This window comes from Choloepus didactylus, chromosome 21 (genome assembly GCF_015220235.1).
Source record: "Choloepus didactylus isolate mChoDid1 chromosome 21, mChoDid1.pri, whole genome shotgun sequence".
NCBI lineage: Eukaryota > Metazoa > Chordata > Mammalia > Pilosa > Megalonychidae > Choloepus > Choloepus didactylus.
Window position 1 is genome coordinate 41,511,698 of NC_051327.1, and position 22,151 is coordinate 41,533,848.

The window sequence follows — 22,151 nt, forward strand, 5'->3', positions numbered from 1 at the left end:
GCTTACTAGGTTACAAAGGGCAAAGCTAGGAAGGTTTAAGATCACAGATCCAGAAGGAGGTGAGACTGGGCCTGAAACTCAGGTCAGCGTGGCTCTAAACTTTTAAAGGGTCAGAGAGTAAATAATTTGGGCTTTTAGAACACACAGTCTCTGTAGCTATTCAACTCTGCCTTTGTAGCTCAAAAGCAGCCAGGGATAATACGTAAAGGAACAGGCATGGCTGTTTTCCTCAGTTACAAAAACGGGGCTGGCCCTTCAAAGGGAAGCATGGACAAATCTATAGTACTTGTTCTGAAATGGAGGCTGGATTTCAAGAAAGCCCTATTTCCCCTCTCCTCGCTATTTCCCAGATAACCCTTTATTATTTTAAGGTGTTAAAAGAGTTTAAACATCTTTTGGATCTGGAAATAGTTTATGACTTCAGTTTTTCCCGATCCTAAAAGGTAGTGTGAAAAATGCAGTTCTGTAAATAATCAAGATGGTCGATATGACTTATTTTAAGATAAGTTCTTTTTCAAAAACAATCCATTGAATGTTATTTTCCTTTCTGTTTAAAATGGTTTCCATTCTTTAGACAAATTCTCAGGGGAAGTCAGGGAGACGTTCTGGCTTTTTTGTTGTCACAGGCTGTTATTCTAGCAGCTCCATAAGCTATGGAGCTCTCTTCATGTTGAGTTCTCAGATTCTAAGCTCACCATCATTTCTAAGGCTTACATTTCAATTTTTACATAACTATCATTTTTTGAAAGTGCTAGTATTTTCAGAATGATGGGGAAAGTCCATCCTTATGGCCATCTGTAAAATACAGAAAGTTGTAACAGGGATACCATCCTCCATCCATTTATACAACTGGTCACCCAGAAGGGGCTGTGGGGGAACAACATTCCTTTTTCCGGACTGGCTATTTTCCAAGCATAACAGCTAACATGGATTGAGTGCTTTCTATGGGCAAGGCACTCCTTTAAGTTTTACTTAACTAATTTATCCTCACAACAACTGCATATCATTAGCCATAACTTATAATTATATTATTATTATTCCCATTGTATAGATTAGAAAACAAGAGGCTCAGAGAGGTTAAATACCTTGCCCAAAGTCACTGACTAGTGAATGGAAGAACAAGAATTTGAACCCAGACAGTTTGACTTCAGAGCTAGCTCCTTCACACCTAGCCTCATTTAATCCTCTGATAATCCTGCCTGCGGTTTACAAATGAGGAGTTGAGGGAATTCCAGACAAGTTAAGTAATTTCCCTGAAGTTACCAGGCTAGATAGAGCCAGAAGCCAAACCTGCCATCTGCTGCCAAAATCCACAACGTCCCAGTGTGTGAGGTAAACTATAAACATGGCTACCATTCTAGACCGCTCCATGCATCCAAGCCCTTTGCAATGTGTCTGTTGCGGTTTGCTAATGCTGCCAGAATGCAAAATACCAGAAATGGATTGGCTTTTATGAAGCAGGTTTATTTGGTTACAAAGCTACAGCCTGAAGGCCATGGAAATATCCAGATGAAGGCATCAACACAAGTATACCTTCACCGAAGGAAGGCTAATGGCGTCCAGAAAACCTCTGTTAGCTGGGAAGTCACGTGGCTGACATCTGCTGATCCCAGGTTGTGTTCCAGCTCCTCTCTCTGCTCCTGTCTTTCTTCAAAATGTTGCTCTTGGGGCGTTTTGTCCTCTCTTAGCTTCTCTGAAGCAAACAATGGACTAGCATCCCCAAAGTGTCAGCAAAAGTCTACTTTCAGTGGCTGTCTCCAAAATGTCTCTCTCAGCTGCTCTCCAAAATGTCATTCAGCTGCTCTCAGGTCCTTTTATTGATGAGCTCTTTTATAGGACTCCAGTGATTAAATCAAGAACCTCCTGAATGGGTGGAATCCACATCTCCATGGAAGCAATTTCATCAAATGTTTCACCCACAGTTGATTGAGTCACATCTCCGTGAAACACTCACTCAAAGGATTCCAACCTAATCAACACAATATGTCTGCCCCCACAAGACTGCACCAAAGAACATGGCATTTTGGGGGACATAATACATCCAACCTGGCACAGTGACTTTACAGAATTTCCCATCAAGAAGTGTAGTCTGTTTCCTCACCCCTTGAATCTGGGCTGGACTTTTGACTTGCTTTGGCCAAAATGATGTGATAGAAGTGAGATTCTCAAGAGGCTTTGAAAGTGTTCCACCTGAACTCTGCCCAGCTGCTGCGAGAACAAGCCAGAGTTAATGTGATGGAGGATGAGAGACCGAGTGGTTCAGAGACGATCCATCCTAGTTGAGGTTTCCCTGCCAGCTGACCACAGCAACGCGAGTGAACGTGTCAGTGCCAGAAGAACCTCCCAGCTGAGCCCAGCCCAGATTGCTGACTCGCAGGATGATGAGCTAAAGAAATATTTTTTGTTTTGAGCCCCTTGTTTTCTTTTTTAACTTTTCATTGCAGTAACACACACAACTTAAAATGTCATATTAACCACTTTGAAGTGTACAATTCAGTGGTATTAATTACATTAGCAGTATTGTGCTACCATCATCTACATCCACTGCTCAAAATTTTTCATCACTTCAAGCAGAAATTCTGCACCATTAACTCCCCTTTCTCCTCATCCCCTGGCCCCTGGTAACATATAATCTACAATCTGTTTCTATGAATTTGCTTCTTCTAAGTATTTCATATAAGTGAGATCATACAATACTTGTCTTTCTGTGTCTTGCTTATCTCACTCAACATGATGTCTTCAAGGTTCAACCATTTTGTAGCCATGTATCAGAACTTCATTCCTTTTCATGGTTGAATAATATTCCATTGTGTAAATATTTACACCACATTGTTAATCCATTCATCTATTGGTGGACACTTACATTGCTTCTCCCTCTTAAGCCTCACTAACTGTTGAGGTAGTTTGTTATGCAGCAATAGCTAACTGATGCAGTGTTAAATAACTAAAATACAATTTGTAGCCAAATAGCAGTGTTCCCCCTATTTAGCTGTCAGTAGAGAACTGTTACCTCATCCATCTGGTACAAAACCATGCCCCCAAAAGCAAGAGGACAAAGCTTCAGGCCAGTGAAGGAAAATCCTGCCAAAAAGCTACTGCCCTTTATTTTGCAAGCTAACTATGAGGTCACCTTCAGGTCAGAGCCTGTTGACTTTCTTTTGAAAACCTTGTTTTTTAAGGACAACTTTGATTTTTAGAAAAAAAAGCAACTCCTAGCCAAGTTTGGGGAATGATGTTTTCAATGCTGCTTTTGTTAAAAAGAAAACAAAAAGAAGCATGACTGTAAAGTTACAATAAGATTTTCTTGAACAACTTACAAACTGGATCTGAGAGCAATTCCAAGAGTTGCATAGGGAAGTCTTTTCAGCATTCACAGCCTCCTCACCATGAGACATAGTAGAAAGGAGTGCCAAACTCTGGAGACAGACTTCTGGGCTCAAACCCTGGCACGTCCTCTTAGTGGTTGTGAACTTGGGCACCTCTCTAGGCCTCAGGTTCCTCATCCACAAAATGAGGAGGATAAAACCACCTACTCAGGGGTCGTGGTGACGATTAAATGAGCTCCCACATGTGAGACAGGGTCTGGCATAAGAGGAGGACCCTACAAATTACTGTCATAAAAAATTGATGGCCACTGATGAGTAGGGTCTGCCTCTCACTTAGATGTTACTGTTTGGTAATGGTCGAGGTAATTAAGAAATAGCCCTCCACTTTGAGCCATTGTTCATACTTAGGTGCTAAATTCTAAAATGGAAAACTGGGATCTGCCATCTGGACCCCTTTAAATGTCCTGATCTGTAATGAAGTATCAGGTAAAAAACCAGTTTCCTCTACTCCTAGGTATCTACCCAAGAAAAATGAAAACATATGTCCACACAAAGACATGCACACAAACATTCTTAAAAGCATTCCCAAAGTGGAAAAAAACACCAAACCAAACTGTGGTATGTCCATACAATGGAATATTATTCAGCAATAAAAAGGAATGAAGTGCTAATCTGAGTGTTGAGAGTGGTTCCAGAGGAACAGAATCTTGATCTTGAGTTTTCTGACCTAGTTCTAGGGTTTGTGGAATTGATTCTCTAATCTGATTAGATTCAAAGGCACTAATGACTCTATTTCCAATGATCAAGATGGCATTGATATTCCACGGTGTGAACTGGCTATAGAGATGGACAACATTTTACCATTGGATACTGCGATTCAAATGCTTCTCAGAGGAAAGGCTCTGGGTAACCCTGTACTTGATACCATAGAATCTTTTTGTCAAGCTAATGATTATAATAAACTTAGCTGATTGTTCCTAAATATCTTGGATCTCAAGAACATTATAATAAGTGAATGAACCTCAAAACATTATATTAAATGAATGAAGCCAGATGTGATTCTATTTATATAAAGTATCCAGAAAATGCAAGTCTGTAGATACAGAAATTAGAGTAATGGTTGCCTGGGGCTTGGGGTGGAAATGGGGAGTGACTACAAATGGGCATGAGGATCTTTTTGAAGTGATGGAAATGTTCTAAAACCAGATTGTGGTGATGATTGCACAACTCTGTAAATTTGCTCCATTCAACATGAGTGGATTTTATGGTATGTAAATTTTAAGTCAAAAAAAGCCATTAAAAAATGTTCATTATATAGGGTCCCTATTTGGCAAATAAGTACTGCTCTCCTTGTTTATCCAGTACCTCCTACTGCCCCACCCTCCCCATTTCTCTGATTCTGGAACAGGTTTGTCTCTACCCTTAGCTCCTAGGACAACCTCCAGCCCCCATTTGTTTGGAGACCTGTATAAAGCCCTCTTTCCTGCATCTTGACCTCTACATACTCTTTTAGGCAGCATTTTGGCTTTCTGCCCTTTGGCTTCATGGTGAACTGGGTGAAAAGCATTCCCACTTCCTTCGTTGGGCTGTGGGTTCACCTTCAATGAAAGACCATCTCTAGCTCATGGGTCGATGTCTGACCCACTTTGGAATCAACTAAAATGATCCCCCAGCCCTTTTGGAGAAGAATTTAGAATTTCAGACAGTGAAGGGTATACTCTAACAAACAGCTGTGCAATCACCACCCACAATGGACAACTGTTAACATACTGTCATAGTTGTGTAGCTTTGTAATATAAAATAAGTAAAACATTACAGAATATTAGTTTCTACTTTATCCCACATGCCCAGTTCCATTCTCCCTCCTCCCACCTTCTGTCTCACAGGTCACAATTATCATTTTGATCATTATATTTCTATGCATACACATGGGTGTCCACGAATAAGACATGGTAATTGTGTATGTGTCCTGTAACTTGCTTTTTTCACTCAACAATATGTTTTAGATCTCTCCATGTGGATATTTTAACAGCTGTATTGTATTATATTGTATGAATATATCATAATTTTTTAATATATATCCTCCTGTTGATGGACTTGAAAGTTGTTTCCATTTTCTTGATATTTCAAACAATGTTGCATTTAATGTTCTTCTTCAGGGCTCCTCGTACACAAGAATTGAGAATTTTTCTAGCCAGGGTACAGATTTAGAAGTGAAACTGATAGATCATAGAAATTGATATGTGTATTTTCAATTTTAGTAGGTTCTGCCAAACTTTTTTCCAGAAGGATGGCACCAATATACACTAAGACACGAAAGTTCTCTTCTCCACAGCTCTATCTATTCCTTGTATGGTCAAACTTTTTACCAATCTACAAGTGAGAAATGATCTCAATGTGGTTTTATTCCGCATTTCCCTCATTATGAGTGAGGCTGAGCATCTTTTGATTTGCTTTTGGTTATCTAGGCATCCCCGTTTGGCAAACTTCCTGATCATATCCTTTGTCCATTTTTCTTCTGCATTGTCATGCTTTTTTTTTCTTTCTTTTTTTTTTTTTTTTAATTTGAAGGAATTCCTTATAGTCTGGGTACCAAATTGTTACATGTTGTTCCTGTTTGCTAATGCTGCCCTTTTGCAAAACACCAGCAATGGACTGAATTTTATACAGGGATTTTATTTGGTTACACAGTTACAGTCTTAAGGCCATAAAGTATCCAAGGTAAGGCATTAACAAAGGGTACCTTCACTGGAGAAAGGCCACTGGCAACCAGAAAATCTCCTGTTAGTTGCAAAGGCACGTGGCTGGCGTCTCCTGCTTCCAGGTTGCGTTTCAAAACAGTGTTCTCCAAAATGTTGCTCTTGGGGCGTTTTGTTGTCTCTTAACTGCAGCTCCTCTTCAAAACGTCACACTTAGTTGCTCTTGGGGCATTGGTCCTCTCTTAGCTTCTCCAGAGCAAAAGTCTGCTTTCAACAGCTGTCTTCAAACTGTCTCTCATCTGCAGCAAGCATCTGGGTCTGTGCGGCTCTTTTTAAAGTGCTTCAGGGATCCAACTAAGACCTACCCTGAATGGGTGGGACAACAACTCCATAGAAATAATCCAATGAAAGATCCTGCCCATAGCTGATTGAGTCATATCTCCATGGAAACACTGAACCAATAGGTTCCAACCTTATCAACACTAATATGTCTGCCCCCGCAAGACTGCATCAAAGATAATGGCGTTTTCGAGGACATAATACATCCAAACTGGCACACATGTGTTGCAAGTATATAGAACAGATTAGTAGATAAAAGTCAAGTCTACTAAGGGCAGAGAGATCAACCATAACGGGGATTATGAATGGGCTGATGTTACACCACATGTGCCCATGATAGGGCCTAGAGGGAATAAGAACAGCAAAAGTTAGTTCGGTTATTTACTGAGAGCTCACTGTGTGCTAGGTACAGCATTAAGCATGTATCCACATGATCTAGCTTGATGCTCAGAACAATCCAGCAAGGTAGATGATGATATTATTGCCCCTCTTTTATAGATGAGAAAACTGAGGATCAGTGAAGTGAAAATATTCAAGTTATTTCAGAGTATCTTTGAAATCCATCCTCATCTCTTCATCTTCACTGCCATCATGTAAATTCAAGCCACCACCATCAAGCTACCTGAACAAGGGCCATCACCTTCCTAACTGGTCTGCCCCCCACATTTGGGCCCCCTCCAATAGACTTTCCCTGCAACCGCCCAAGCAAGCTTCTTAAACAGTTGATCAGATGGGGTCACTCCCTTGCTTAAAAATCTCTAATGTGGTAGTTCTCTTGGAGAACTACTGAAGTTTTGTGGACATTTTTGAGGTTGTCATAATGTTTATAAGGAACTACTGGTACTTAATAAGCAAGAACCAGAGATATTCTATTCCCTGCAATGGGCAGAATGGTTCCACACAACAAAAAGCTATCCTGTGTCCTAAACGTTTTCAAATATTCCACTGGATATTGGTGGAAAACCTGTTTATAATTAACTGAGCCTGAAACCAACTTAACTCCATTTAATATATTATCACAAGGTCTTTTTGCATGGTTTTAATGTACCTTGATTTTTCCAGGAACTATCATGTATATCAAGCAAAAAATATATTTTGTTTTACTAAAAGCCTGAGTTTTTTGCCATTTCAGAAAATCATGTCATGAAGGGCAAAACTGATTACAGTATTTGAGGGACTGATACACCACATGTGATTTGGTCTGCCTTTGTGGCTGTTGTATTCATGATGATTGTATATACAGATGCAAGCAAAGGACTACTTCATAATGTATTCTTGTATTGTTTTACCTGAGCATTTAAAAAATGAAATGCATATTATTCAAATTGGAAATTATTTTCTTTGTATTTCTTCTTTATATTATGGTTAGAAATTTATGTTGATTTGGTGGGAAATTATTATGTAGACAGAGTGATAGTTTGTTATGATAATGGCCCCTAATCAACCATGACTCCCTAGGTCCATATCCCTTTGCAATGCGGCTTTGCTACTACTTCTATGCATCAAAAGCTGGAGTCTATTTCTCAGCCTCTGGGATGGCCTTGTAAGTTATTTTGACCAATGGAATGCAGTGGAAGACAATTTTGGAGTTCCAGAGCCTAGGCCCTGCACTTTCACCTTTGCCCACTTGGAAAGCTGCCCTGAGACGGCCATGCTATAGAGAAGGCTGGGCTGGCCACCAAGAGGATGAGAGGCCAGGTGGAGGAGAACCCAAGTGCTCCAGCCAATGGCCAGCACCAAGGCCCCGGACTTGGGAGCCAGGCCAGCTCGGACCTTCCAGCCCAGCCCAGTCACCAGCTGAAAACACCACCTGAGTGAGCCCACATGGGACCAACAGAAGAGGCATCCAGTCAACCCAGAGAAGCATGAAAAATAATACATCGTGGTTGTTTTAAGCCATGAAGTTTTCAGGTTGTTTATTCCACAGCAACACAGCAATCATGTATTTGATAAACAGGTTATATTATCCAGGCATTTAATTTCAGATTAGCACAAAGGAGCATCATGAAATTCTCTGGCAACCCACTGCTCTAATGACTCCCCATACTCTTAAAAGAAAGTTTGGCGCCCTTTCGCATGGCCTTCCAGGCCCTATGTGATCTAGCTGCTGCCAACCTGACCTTGCCAACCTCATCTCCTCCCATCTCTTTTGCTCGCTCTGCCCCAGCCACACTCCTTGTTGTTCCTGGAATAGGCTACTGAATTTGGCAGTACTGAGTCATTAAGTAAGCTTGAAAAGAGACATACCACAGGATGTAGGCACCAGATTGCTACACATTAAAGAGATACCAATGGTGAAAAAATAGAGGTAACAGGATGTTAGTGAAATGAAGGCAAGAAAAAGAAAGTAACATAGATGGGGCAGCAGGGTCAAATGGATGCGCCTTAAGATATTATTTACAACTTCTTGTTTTTCTGATTACAAAGTAATTCATACTTATCTTTCATGTTTCAAATATTACCAAAATACCAGAAATACAATAAAAAAGAGCAAGGCCCCAGAACTTTCCTCTCTCTCCCAATATCGTATGTTACTTTTCGTTCAATAGCTAACAGACTGATATATTATCAACAACATTCATTTGCCTTGGGTATGGTCTACATATGCTGCATAAATCAGTTTACACATAGGAAATAACTGCACAATATCTATTGTTGGCCCACAGATGGACTTCCACTTGTTATTTGTACAAAGCAATCATTTCCCATTCTTTACTTTTCAGAGTATATGTGTTTAACAAAATGTAAAATACTGCTAGCACCCAGCTGATTTTACAGCAAAACTAAAAGGCCCACTGAATGACTTTATTTACAGATTGTCACTTTAATGCCATTAAGATGTCACTTAAATCTTCTCTATGACTTTTTGACACATGGTTGAAAATAATCAACTGGGAGAGGGTTAAATAAATCTCCTTCCCTTGCTAAACTCATCCCCTGAAACGTGCAAGGTCTTAATCTAAATTCTAAGGTTGAGATAATTCATGGATCACATGTTTAAGGCTTATTCTCCCAATTGTAATCTCAAATATTAAGGGATGGAGAAATATCTGCTTATTTAAAAAGATGAAATTTGATTCTGAGCATTTAAAAGATTTAAATGATGAACAAATTATTTTATTAGGATCTTTATCAAATTCATTGGAATTTAACTCATAATATTTTAAATGGCATATGTAAAAGAATCACTTTATTAATGAATCAAAACCAAAATAATCAAGCTTGCACAGCTTGTCAGGGGCAGAGTTGGGTTGGAAACAAAGTCTGCCCTGATTCTGGAGGCCAGATTCTGAACCTCTGGACCATGTACCATGTGCTGCCTCACAGGTGTGCACAGACACACACACACACATACACGCCCCAGGCATGTGCTGATTGGTCAAGTGCTCCTAAGGTATAGCGATTAGGCCGCTCCTTTTACCGAGGAGCTTGCTTCCCCTGGTCTTCCTTGCAATTTCATGACACTCGCAGGAGAACCCAAACAAAGGGCCTGTGCTGGACGACCGCCCCAGATTCCTGCCTATTTCTCACTCCTCTCCTCTACACCCCCAGACCCATCTTTCAGATCAAAACCTGGCTCTGCCTTGGCAAGCCATCGGACTGCCCTGGCTGTGCAGTCTGGCAGTGAGACAATCAGACTCGGGAACCAGCCTGCTTGGTTTGGATCTCGGCTCTGCCATTTGGTCACTATGTACATGACCTTGTGACTTAGCCTGGGTGCTGCACAGCCCTCATCTGCAAAACGGCGCTAAAAATTCCAGTTTCTTGTCCAACCCTCTGGCTCTCCACTGGCCTCAGGACCCCTTCAGGTTTTGGAAATCTGCTCCTTGTTCAGCTCTGGCCCCAGGGAACCCAAAAGGCCTGGGCAGTCTCCCCTTGTCTACCTCCCCCCAGAGGCAGTGGGTTCAGACATGGCAGGTGCAGTTAGTAAATTTCTTCTTGCATGTAATCGCTGCAGCAAGCTGAAAAAGGTCTGCAACCTCCACAGAGGACTCCCGTAACTTAATTGCCATCTTAAAAGTCACCCCTGCTTGCTTTTGTGAAACTTATGGCTGTAAAGGGAAGGCTAAGCCTACCTATAATTATGCCTAGGAGTCATTTCCAGAGAATCTCTTTTGTTGCTCAGATGTGGCCTTTCTCTCTCTAATCCCAACTCTGCAAATAAATTCATTACCCTCCCCCCTACGTGGGACATGACTCCTAGGTGAGTAAGTCTCACTGGTGATGTGGGACACAACTCCCAGGAATGAGACTGGCCCAGGCATTGAGGGATTGAGAGTGCCTTCTAGACCAAAATGGGAAAAAGAAAGGTAACAAAATAAGGTCTCAGTGGCTAAGAGATTTCAAATAGAGTTGAGAGGATATCCTGGAATTTACTCTCATGCAAGCTTCAGCTAGATATTCCAAATGGCCACAGTATGCCGAGTCCAAATCAATAGTAGTCCTGAAAATCCTAAAGAATACCCAGGTCCCTACTGGAGGCTGTGCCAGTTTGAATGCATTATGTCCCCCAAAATGCCATTATCTTTGATGTAATCTTGTGTGGGCAGACATATCAGTGTTGATTACATTGTAATTCTTTGAGTTTTCCGTGGAGATGCGCCCCACCCAGCTGTGAGTGATGACTCTGGCTGGATAACTTCCATGGAGGTGTTACCCCATCCATTCAGGGTGGGTCTAAATTAAATCACTGGAGCCATATAAATGAGCTGACAAACAGAAGGAACTCAGTGCAGCTGAAGTGATATTTTGAATATGAGCTATAGCCAAGAGGGACACTTTGAAGAATGTACAGAAGCTGAGAGAGTAGCTGCAGATGAGAGACAGTTTGAAGATGGCCATTGAAAGCAGACTCTTGCTCCGGAGAAGCTAAGAGAGGACAAATGCCCCAAGAGCAACTAAGAGTGACATTTTTGAGGAACTGCAGCCTAGAGAGGAACGTCCTGGGAGAAAGCCATTTTGAAACCAGAACTTTGGAGCAGATGCCAGCCACGTGCCTTCCCAGCTAACAGAGGTTTTCTGGACACCATTGGCCATCCTCCAGTGAAGGTACCTGATTGTTGATGACTTACCTTGGACACTTTATGGCCTTAAGACTGTAACTTTATAACCAAATAAACCCCCTTTATAAAAGCCGATCCATTTCTGGTGTTCTGCATTCTGGCAGCATTAGCAAACTAGAACAGAGACTATAAAGGTTTCATTCACTAAGTTCATTTCTCAACAAATCCTCCAGAGTGTTGCTATGCCAGTTAAGTCCCAAAACCCAGAGGCAGCAGCCTCTTCAAGAACATCAACCAGATACATCCCCCTTCCCCATAATGTTGACACCCCTTTTCAATATGAACAAGTTAGGGTAGTCCCTGTCCAGATATCCTTGCAGATTGAGACAGTGATCAAACTAGAGGGAGGAGTAGCAACAGACAAGATACGATTTAAAAAGGATTACAAATTCTGAATCTCTCTGTGGCCCTCTCTCTCTAGCTAAACCAACTTGGCAGGTAAAATCACTGCCCTGACCCCTACATGGGATCTGACACCCAGGGGTGTAAATCTCCCTGGAAATGTGGAATATGGCTCTTGGGAAGGAATCTAGACCCAGCACCGTGGGATAGAGAACATCTTCTTGACCAAAAGGGGGATGTGAAATGAAATAAGTTTCAGTGGCTGAGAGATTCCAAAAGGAGCCAAGAGGTCACTCTGGTGGGCACTCTTATGCACAATATAGGTAACCCTTTTTAGATTCTCATGAACGGGAATAGCTAGCAGTAAATACCTGAAACTATCAAATTACAATCCAGAATCCTTGAATCTTGAAGACGATTGTACAACAATGTAGCTTATGAGGGGTGACAATGTGATTGGGAAAGCCATGTGGATCACACTCCCCTTTGTCCAGAGTATGGATGGATGAGTAGAAAAACGGGGGCAAAAGAAAAAAACTAAAGAAAGAATTGGGGAGCGGGGACAATTTGGGCGTTCTGTTTTTACTCTTTTGTTTTTTTTATTCTTGCTTTCACTTTTTCTGGTACAAGGAAAATGTTAAAAAAAAATTTGATCAGGGTGATGAATAAGCAACTATATGATAGTAATGTGATCAATGGATATATACTTTGGATGACTGTATGGTATGTGAACAAATCTTAATTAAAAAAAGCAAAAAAATTAAAAAAAATACTGATCTCTATGTATATATATACATACATATATATATACATACATATATATATATATATATATATATATATATATATATATATAAATCTCTAGGGTATTAGAACATCTAGAAGGAAATAACTGAAATGGTGTAATGGTAACTCGTGACAGACTTTGAAATTTCCTCTGTAACTACTTGTTAAATCGTACTTTGAAAGTTACAATTTCCTCTATAACTACTTGTTAAATCGTACTTTGAAAGTTACCATTTTTCCATATATATGTTATATTTCACAAAAATAACGTTAAAAAAATGTCAGCCTTGATTTTGAGGAACTATATTCATCCATCTATCTATCCAACAAATATTTCTTCAGTTCCTACTAAATTCCAGGCTCTGCTGGGGCTACACCAGAGAACAAAACAAAAAATAACAAAAGCAAGGAAAAAAAAACAATGAGAAGTCAGCATTTTAAGGCCACAATACAAATCAGCAATTATTCCTGAGCCACCTGATGTAAATGCTGTTTCAAGATATAATCTGAATGGCCCCAATAAACAATGAATTGTGCTGCTGCTGCTTCAGAGCTGTTTAGATGCAAGTTAGGTTGTGGGTGGCATATATGAAGGTTCCGGTTATGTAACTTGGGCTGGAGGCCCGACTGTCATTTAGTTTTCCCAATGACAGGATGTGAGGAATAGCTGAATCGAGAAAATGCAAATTCATTGGGCAGATCTGGATGACGGGAGCGCCACATGGGTCTGAGTGTTGAGACAGCAATAATGTAATTTTTAAATTACATTAAGGTAAAAGTAACCCACAAAAATCTGCATGACTAGGGGAAAAAACTGATGGAATCAGAGTTAATGAAGAAATCCTAAGTCAGGGAGTGAATAAAAGTTCAGAGTAACTCACCCACCTTCCACATTTGCAGCACTCAGAATACTGTCAGGCAGGTAAGCTTTGCTGGGACCTGTGAACACTGCTGAGGACGGCCCCTCCTGCTCCCTGCCACAACCCTGCGGAAAAAGCTGTCATCCCTTTTAACAGGGAAGAAAGTGTGGCTCATGGATTACTTAGGGCCACGCTTCCAGGAAGAGGCCGAGCTAGATTTGGAACTCAGGTGTGCCTGGCTGCTTTTAAAGGTTATCCATTCAGGCAGGTTAAGCGTTTTAAGGAGACAATTTAAACTTTAATGCTCCACTTCAGCACTCTGCAGCATTTGAGGTTGGGACCGTTTTCATTTAGTCCCAGCAGCAGTGCATCTGCGGGGTGTCCAAGATGAAACATGAGTCTGCACAAGGATGCCTCATTAATCTCTAATACAAACAGAAATGTCTCTGACTCTTAAAAAGCGTTTTATTGCTGCTTAGAGGCTAGAAACTCTGTCGAGCCCCTCATTACAAAATTATTTATGGGCAGACATTAGTTATGTAAGCTTCAATGTAAAGTCTTAATTACTACCCGCTTAGCTGATTTCTGCACCCTCTCAAGGTATAAATGAGACAAACAGCAGTTGGATAAATTACAATAAAGGCTGCACAATGGAATACAGCTGTCGAAGGTCTAGAACTGAATTCTCAGCACCAGATTTAAGTGTGCTCTTTTCCCTCATCCATTCTGATTTCAGAGTAGTAAAAAAGGAAGGCACAAAGGGGAGTGTTATGGACTAAACTGTGTCCCCCCAAAAGAGACACTGAAGTCCTAACCCTGGATACCTGAGACTGTGACCTTATTTGGAAATAGGGTCATTGCAGATGGAATTAGTTCAGATGAGGTAGTACTGGAGTAGGGTGGGCCCTTAATCCAATGTGACTGGTGTCTTTAGAAGTGACACAGAGACAGAGACAAACAAGGGATAAGGCCACATGAGGCAGAGATCGGGGTGATGCAGCTACAAGCCACAAATGCCAAGTATTATCAGCCACCACCAAAAGCTACAAGAGGCCAAGGCGGGTTCTGCCCCGACAGCCTTGGGCTGGAGCCCGGCCCCACTGTCTCCACGATTTCAGACTTCAAGCCTCCACAACTCTGAGACAACAAATTTCTGTTGTTTAGTTTATGGTACTTTGTTCCAGCAGCCACAGGAAACTAAGAGAGAAAAATAAAACTACCTTTGTTCACTGTTACCCTTCACCTACTGAAGGCTTTGCTACTAGTCTGGGCTTTTCTTGAGGACAGACGCTGTGTCTTGTGCTCTCTGGGTCCCTGTGATTGGCACACAGTAGGGTACGGCTTAGTAAATGTTTACTGAATTGAATTGACCTTGGGTTATTCAACCTGCTTGCAGATATTCTTTACACGTATCCAAAGAAAGGATATTTCACTATGTGCGTTTCATTGTTGAGTCATTATAGTCCATCCTTTATTCAATCTAATGAAAGGCACAGCATACTGAATACACTTTGGCCAGCAGTGAGTAAGGGAGCGAAAGGGCAGGGGGGAGATACAATCTCTGATATGTGACTTGCAAAACCATCAGGTTTTCCTCCATTAGCAGCAGGAACTGAAGCCAGAGAGACAGAGCCACCTGCCATCAGCAGGGCCAGGCCTGGACCTTTGCTCTTGGGCCTCCAGGCTGACTCCCACTCCACTCAGCCACAACCTGTACCCATTTAACAGCACACAGACGAGGGCAAGGTCAGTTTTGAAGAGTGGACAAGAATTAAGTTGTCATGGGAAGCTGAATGAAGAAACGCAGATAAGAATTAGAGGCATTTTAGATTTGTAAGCTAAGGCCAATAGCAATTGGTTCTCTTGAAAACAACTAAGAGTGATGTGCCAGTTTGAAACTGTTATGTACCCCAGAAAAGTCATGCTCTTTTAATCCAGTCTTGTAGGTCCAGACTTATTGTGGGTGGATCTTTTGATTAGATCATTTCCATGGAGATGTAACCCCACCCATTCAAGGTGGATCTTAATTAGTTTACTGGAGTCCTTAAGAGAGTTCAGGGGGAGAGAGAGAGCTCAGAGCCGACACAGACCCAGACGCTTGCAGACGCAAACAGAAAGATGTTTTGAGATGCTAAGCTGAGACATGAAACCCAGAGCTTGCCCTGGAGAAGCTACGTGAGAACTCACAAATGCTTAAAGAGAAAGCCATTGGAATCAGAAGCTGAAAGCAATGCAACCTGGGAGCAAAGGACCAGCAGATGCCAATCATGCACCTTCCCAGTTGACAGAGGTGTTCCAGACGCCATCAGTCTTTCTTCAGCAAAGGTATCCTTTTGTTGATGCCTTAGTTTGGACACTTTTATGGTCTTAAAACTTTCATGGCCTTAAACCATAAATTTGTAACCTAATAAATCCCTTTATAAAAGCCAATCCATTTGTGGTATTTTGCATTCCGGCAGCTTTAGCAAACCAGAACAAGTAAAAATTCAGTCTTTCCCAGGGCTATTCAGAGCTATCCGCATCCAGCTCCCATTTACTGGGATGGACAAAACCCCAGGCACTAGGCTCAGCTGGGCCTTGGTGGAAGGTGTGCTCCATATGGCTGGGTAATCGCAGGTAGTGCTCAACTTCTCTGAGTTCCAGGGCCCTCTTCTGTAAAAGGTGGTGGATGAGAGGATCTGGTGTAGAGGATCATTTTAAGGATGAAATGAGACAATGTGTGCAAAGCACTTAGACCAGTACAGATACCCAGTGGGAAATGAATGAATGAGATTGCTTCTCTAAACACTAATACTGGTATTGACTATTATCAGAGCAGTGGCCTAATCACAGGTGAGTGGACAGCAGTTACCTGTATTTGAGAGTTAGTAGCTGGACCTCTGACATTCATTTTCCCAGCTCTTTCCATTCATCACCCCCTTCAGCTGTGTGCCCTCTAGTGTTAATGAAAAAGGGCATCTGACATTGTGGACTTTCCCGGTTCCAACAGGATAACCAGGCCTGCACTAGCAAGTTAGGAGGAAGCAGTGGGATTGAGGTTCACTAGATTGAATTCACCAAGACTGTGTCTTAAAACTAGGTATTTCTGACAGAGCAACATGAAGAAGAACTTACAACTCTGTCTATTTTTGGGTGAGAGGTACAAACCCCCCACCCACCTCAACCCCCAAAGGATAAAGATGGTGACTAAACTGCATTTCTAGGTGGAGTGTGTGTGTGTGTGCACACAGGGAGCTTGGCTTGGCATTGCTGAGTGGGCCATGCAAGCTGAGGGCTAGAGCAGAACTGCTCAGGGTACAGAGGGGTCTGCCTAGAGAGAACACAGATGCTTCCAGAGAGGATTAATGAAGTACTGCTTGATAGGTGTGAACATAAACTCTCTTCCCCATGTCCCCATGAGATTATCAATAAAATAAACCTTCCTCACTAAATTATTGTGGAGTTTGCTCTGTTTTTCTGGGAGCCGGACCAAGTGCTGACTTGGGCCTCCGGGTGACCAAGGAGCAAGGCCACTCAGGTAACAGGTGCAACCTCCACCTGGAGAGCACCTGTCACACACCAATACTAATGACAAATATTAAGCTGACATTTATTGAGGACTTCCCATGTTCTAGGGACTTTACGTGGATTACCTCATTTCATCAGCATGACAATTCCATGAGCAGGTGCTATAACCATTCTCTTTTTTTTTCATTCTCCCACTGGCTTATTATTAAATATGAGGATAAGAATGATGAAATTCCTTTCCCGAGGCTGTGCAGCCAGCTGTGGCGGCAGTGGATTTCAAAATCAGGCAGCTTTGACTCCAGAGTCTTGCTCTTACCTACTATGCTATAAACCAAAGCCTGATTTACTAATTAACTGCACAATTAATACAAGTCAGGGGTCAGGTTGTGCCCTTTGCCACTCACTTGTCCCGAGTTGACAAACTGAATAAATGCATGTCTTCTTCCCTCACTCTTCCAGGGGAGCCCAAGAGATCAGCCTTCCCAGGTAGAAGAGAGCTGGATTTTGGTGAAGGACACACAAGCAGCGGTGGTCCCAATGTCCAACCGTTCACTCATTTACTCAGCATTTACCAAGGGCCATCTGTATGTTCAGCATGTGCTAGGCATTGGGTGTAGAGATGCGAAAATAAATCAAAAGAGGATCTGTCATCAAGCAACTTCAAATATTAGGGGAGAAAGATGTATAAAATTAACTGTATATGTGGGTAAGAATGTCTTATTTAAGAATGTCTTAATTGGCCAAAAGAAGAGGAACAGATGAAATAGCCTGAAATCTGAGAGCCAGGATCAATTAATTCCATTTGGGACCCATCAGGGATCTGGAGTCTGGGAGAGAAGCTGTGGAACTAAGTTTGGAAAAACAAGTAGAACGTAGACTGCAGATAAGAGGAGTGTAAGGTTTTTTTTTCTTTAAAAAAGGAGGAGGAGGAGGAGGAGGAGAAACACACACTGAGACTGTGGATTGGGAGGGTTGTTGGAGGGCTCTGGGGGGTCCTCTTGGCTGGAGGGTACCCCAGTCAGGAGAGCACAGGGAGATGGGACCAGAAGGAGGGGGAAAGACTGCACAGTCTAGAAAGCCAGGTTGGGGCTCTGGGCTTCCTGTGTGGATCCAGGGTTCTTGACTGGTGTACTATGGCCCAGGGAAAACCCCAAACCCTCCCTTCCAGGAGGGGCTGCCCAAGTGCTGGTCAACACCTCATCAGTTATTTCCACCGTAACTGAAGCCACCACTGTCACGTGGAGCCTGTCAGAAGGAACGCAGGGCTGAGAGGCTCAACTGGCAACTAGAGGGAGGGAAAAACGTGAGGTGATTAAGACATAGGAAGGGCAGTATAATGGCAAGGCAGTGCCAAAGAAGAATGAAGAGTTTACTAGAACATGGTAGAACTCTGTCTCCTAAGTATATTAAGGTACCATCAGGGCAGGGCAGGGACTTCTGGGCTGAAGGACAACCAAGCGGGTGGCACCTCTAACCCTGAATGCTTTTACAGACCTTGGAGGTGTCAAATTAATTGGAGTTTGCACTGTAATTACTGCCAACTTCTCTAGTAGTGTTTTGAGTTGTTTAATCTGGATTCAAGTCCTAGCTCTGCCATCCACCCTTGATCACATTTCTGAACCCGTATCTCTACTTTCTCACCGGCAAAATGGAACTTCATAGGGTGCTGTGAGGTTAAATGAAATAATGGAAGATAAAACACTTAGCACCACTGTGCAGGTGCTTAGAAAATATTAAATGTCATCGTTATTTTACTTTCTTCCTGGGGGCCATCCAAAATTCTAGTATTCAAAACTGTGCAGGGAAGATGTCCACCCAAAGTATCCTGTGAGTGATAGAAAAGAAGGAGCTCCTTGGAGTACTTATGTGAGGGGGGCCCCACGATTGGAACTCGGTTTATACAGATTATGATCTATACTGATTGAGCACTTACTGCATGCAGGCCTCTTCCAAGGCAAATTACATGCATGACATTCAGCATGAGGTGGAGAGCTTTGCCCGGCACAGGGAAACATCTAGAACCAAAGAACCCAGAAATCTAACAGATCTCACAGCAGCAGGCAGGGAGGCCAAGGAAGGCAGTAAACCTCTCTGGAGCTTGAGTGGTCAGACTGATGGCAGCATGTGTGGGTACAACTATGTGTCGGGCTGGTGTCAGGTAAGTGACCCCAAATATAGGATTTCCCCTTGAAGGGATCATTTTGAGAGTAGCACAGAGTTCAATTAGTTACTATCAGATCAAAATTAATTACTGAGAAGGTAAAAATAAACAACTGACCTCAAAACATTTTTCTTTCTTTGCTTGGTGAAGCAGGCTAGACAGTCCAGGGAGAAGAACTGGAAAGACAAAAGTTTCCAAATATTCTTTGGGGGAACCTAAAACAGACAAACATAATTCCCAATGAAAATCCCCAATGACTATAGTTAAATTGGAAGAAACATTTGCTTCTTAACCAAACAAGGTACTGTCCATTTAAAAACATGACCCCAAAAGTCACATTTTACTCCAGGCTCCTGAGTTGGGCTGTATCACCAAAGAAACTTAAACTGTCCCTCTGACCCTCTGTAGTTGGGCAAGGATACAGGCTGGGTGCTACCCAGGGCCAGGCCCACCACCTCCGAGAAAGAAGCTGGCACAGGGAGGAAGGTGGGGAAAGTGTGGTAGATGTTTGCAGTGTCTGCTTCCCACCTCAGAGGCTGGCTCCATCCACACCACATTTGGTCCTGTGAGCCTCTCTAAATCCTTCTTTTTTGTCTAAGCTCATTTAAGTTGGAATTTCTCTCACTTGAAACAAAAAAGTCCCAACTAATAGATTTGTCTGTTTTTTTATTCAACAAATATTACTATGCTTACCATTGGCCAGGCACTTTTCAAGAGCTTGAGAACACAAGTGAACAAACCCAACAGACATGCCAGCCCTCATGGAGCTTATATTCTAGTGGGTGCACACAGACCAAGATGTAAGCAAAACATATTTGTCGGACGGTTTAAGAGCATTACAGAAAAATAAACTCAGGAATGGAGATATGTGGATGGTATTACAATTTTCATTAGGTTGGTCATGGAAGGCCTCACTGGGTAGATAACATTTGAGTAGCGATTCGAAGGAGAGCGCCATGCACATATTTGGGGGGAGAACATTCCAGGCAGAGAGAACAGCCAGTGCACAGGCCCTGATGCAGTAATCGCAAGGAAGCAAGTGTGGGTGGAGGGAAGTAAGCAGGGGACAGTGATAGGAGCTGAGACCAGAGAGGAACTGGGAATAGTGTATAGGCCCCTTTGGCCTGAATAATGGTAGCTGTGGTAGGCCAAGGCCCAAAGCACCTGGGCAGAGGCCACAGAATAAACCAGCAGCAGAGGGCCTGGTGGCAGGGAGGCCTGAGGAACTGGGGCCTGGGGAGGGAAGCCTGAAGCCCACATCTCTGGCTTCCCCACAGGAAGTAGTTTCCTGTGGGGAAGCCGGCAGTAATTCCTTCTACTTTTGACATTTTTCCCTCTTCATTTTTCCCTTGGTATTTAATGTAGAGTCAAAGTAGCCTTGTTATTTATCATCTTTATTACATTTTAACCTTAAAGATAGACCAGTGGAATAAAGTAAACGTATACTTCTTTTAAAAATAAAAAATCAGAACAAAAACAAATCACATCTTCTGTGTGTGGTCTCTCTCAGATTTATCTGCCCACTCCCATCCCTGCTTTGAGCTTTTGCAACGTCACAAGGCAAAAGCTACAAAAGATGAAATCTCATTTCCTTACTTACATGTTTTTGAATCACTTGTTTCCAGTTTAACTTGAGAGCAGGGTACAGTTGGGAGCATGGCAATATGGGGAAGTGAAAAAAAGTGGTCTGTGTTGAAGCCATGGAAAACCATTTCCTCCAATGGTGAAACCTGGTGGTTGGGGGAGGGGAGCAATCAGCATAGTTTCAATGACTGTATTTTCTTTTACACCCTTGCAAAGGCATACAACTCTATATCTGGCTTTAGGTTCCAGTGTGTGTGTGTGTGGGGGGGCACACTGAGCACAGACCCATGTTTCCCTTCCCTCCTATGAAACTTATAAAATGACCATCAAGGAACAAACCCCTAATAGAGAAGAGAAAGGGAGGACCATCGGTGGATGAGAGATTTCCAAACATTTCTCAAGGAAACAGGAAGGAAGCCTGTTGACAGATTAGGAACGGGGCAGAGGAAGTCCAGAACACATGGGAGGAATCTGTCCCAGAGGACAGGAGTCCTTTTTCCTCCCAGAACTGCACAGGGACTCAAAGCTCAGAGCTGGCAGGGATCACTGGGAGCAGCAGGCAGCAAGGGGGCCTGATACAGGGAGGCCTAAGTGCAAATCTGGCCAGGACTTTATGGGCTTCTTGCCCACACTCCCCCCATCCTGCTCCTGTACCCCCCCAACACACATAAAGCTGGCTTCATACTTGCCTGCCAGTGAAAGACTTTTCTATAAATAAATTAAACCACCTAGGAAGGAGAAGAACTATTTAGGGTACCCCCCAAAAGAAAAAAGCAGCAACAAAAAACCCTATCGATTCATTTTGAGGCCCCCCGTCCAGCCAAAATATACCATCCCCTGCCTGTTCACCCTGAGGGACATTCTTCCAGGGACAATCACTCCCCATGAGCTCCCAGGCAGTGTTTCCATGCACAGAAGAGACCCATCCAGAAAACAAACCCACATGTACAGCAGCAGAAGAAAACCGTACCACCTATGGAACAAAATCCACTCAGGCCCCCATTTTTAATTTTGAATAATCACTCCAAGTTCTCTAAAGTCAACAGCATAAAAGACAAAGATCAAGATACAAGAACAGAACAAGTGGCCCTGGAGGAAGCACAAATAATTCAGGGAAGAGAACAATAGTTAGGATCTTTGGAGAAATATGAGAAAGAATTGCATCATAAAACAAGAACAGGATGCTATGAAAAAGGAACAATCACAGAACAAGAGAGTTTGGAGACATAAGAATCTGTATCAGAGGCAGCTGGAATCTGGAGACTTGGATGTGGGTCCCTTCCCTGTGGCCCTGCTCATGTCCCTGCACCTCTTAGGGCCTCACATTTTTATTTTAACTCCATCAGTCCCCATTTTATTCTAAGGTATAGTTCTCGAGGACTCCTCTGCTGGCTGCCCTGTCCTTGGCCCTCTCTCCTTGGCATAGTATTCATCTCGCCCACCCTGACATACACAGAGAAGCTTGCTCCATCTGCCAACTGTCC

The 22,151-nt window shown here is 42.6% G+C and overlaps 1 protein-coding gene across 6 annotated transcripts in view; it reads right to left on the bottom strand.

Annotated features, from left to right (window-relative positions):
- IQCK (IQ motif containing K) overlaps window positions 1-22,151 on the bottom strand; it is a 145,515-nt gene that overhangs the window by 112,884 nt on the left and 10,480 nt on the right. For 5 of the 6 annotated variants that reach the window (XM_037814362.1, XM_037814364.1, XM_037814359.1 and 2 more), the window contains exons 3-4: window positions 20,684-20,813; window positions 19,201-19,298 (exon numbers count right to left, since the gene is read on the bottom strand). In XM_037814362.1, coding sequence (XP_037670290.1) covers window positions 19,201-19,298; window positions 20,684-20,813 — 228 coding nt within the window. The remainder of the gene's footprint in view (window positions 1-19,200; window positions 19,299-20,683; window positions 20,814-22,151) is intronic. The other variant, XM_037814360.1, reaches the window with a different exon arrangement.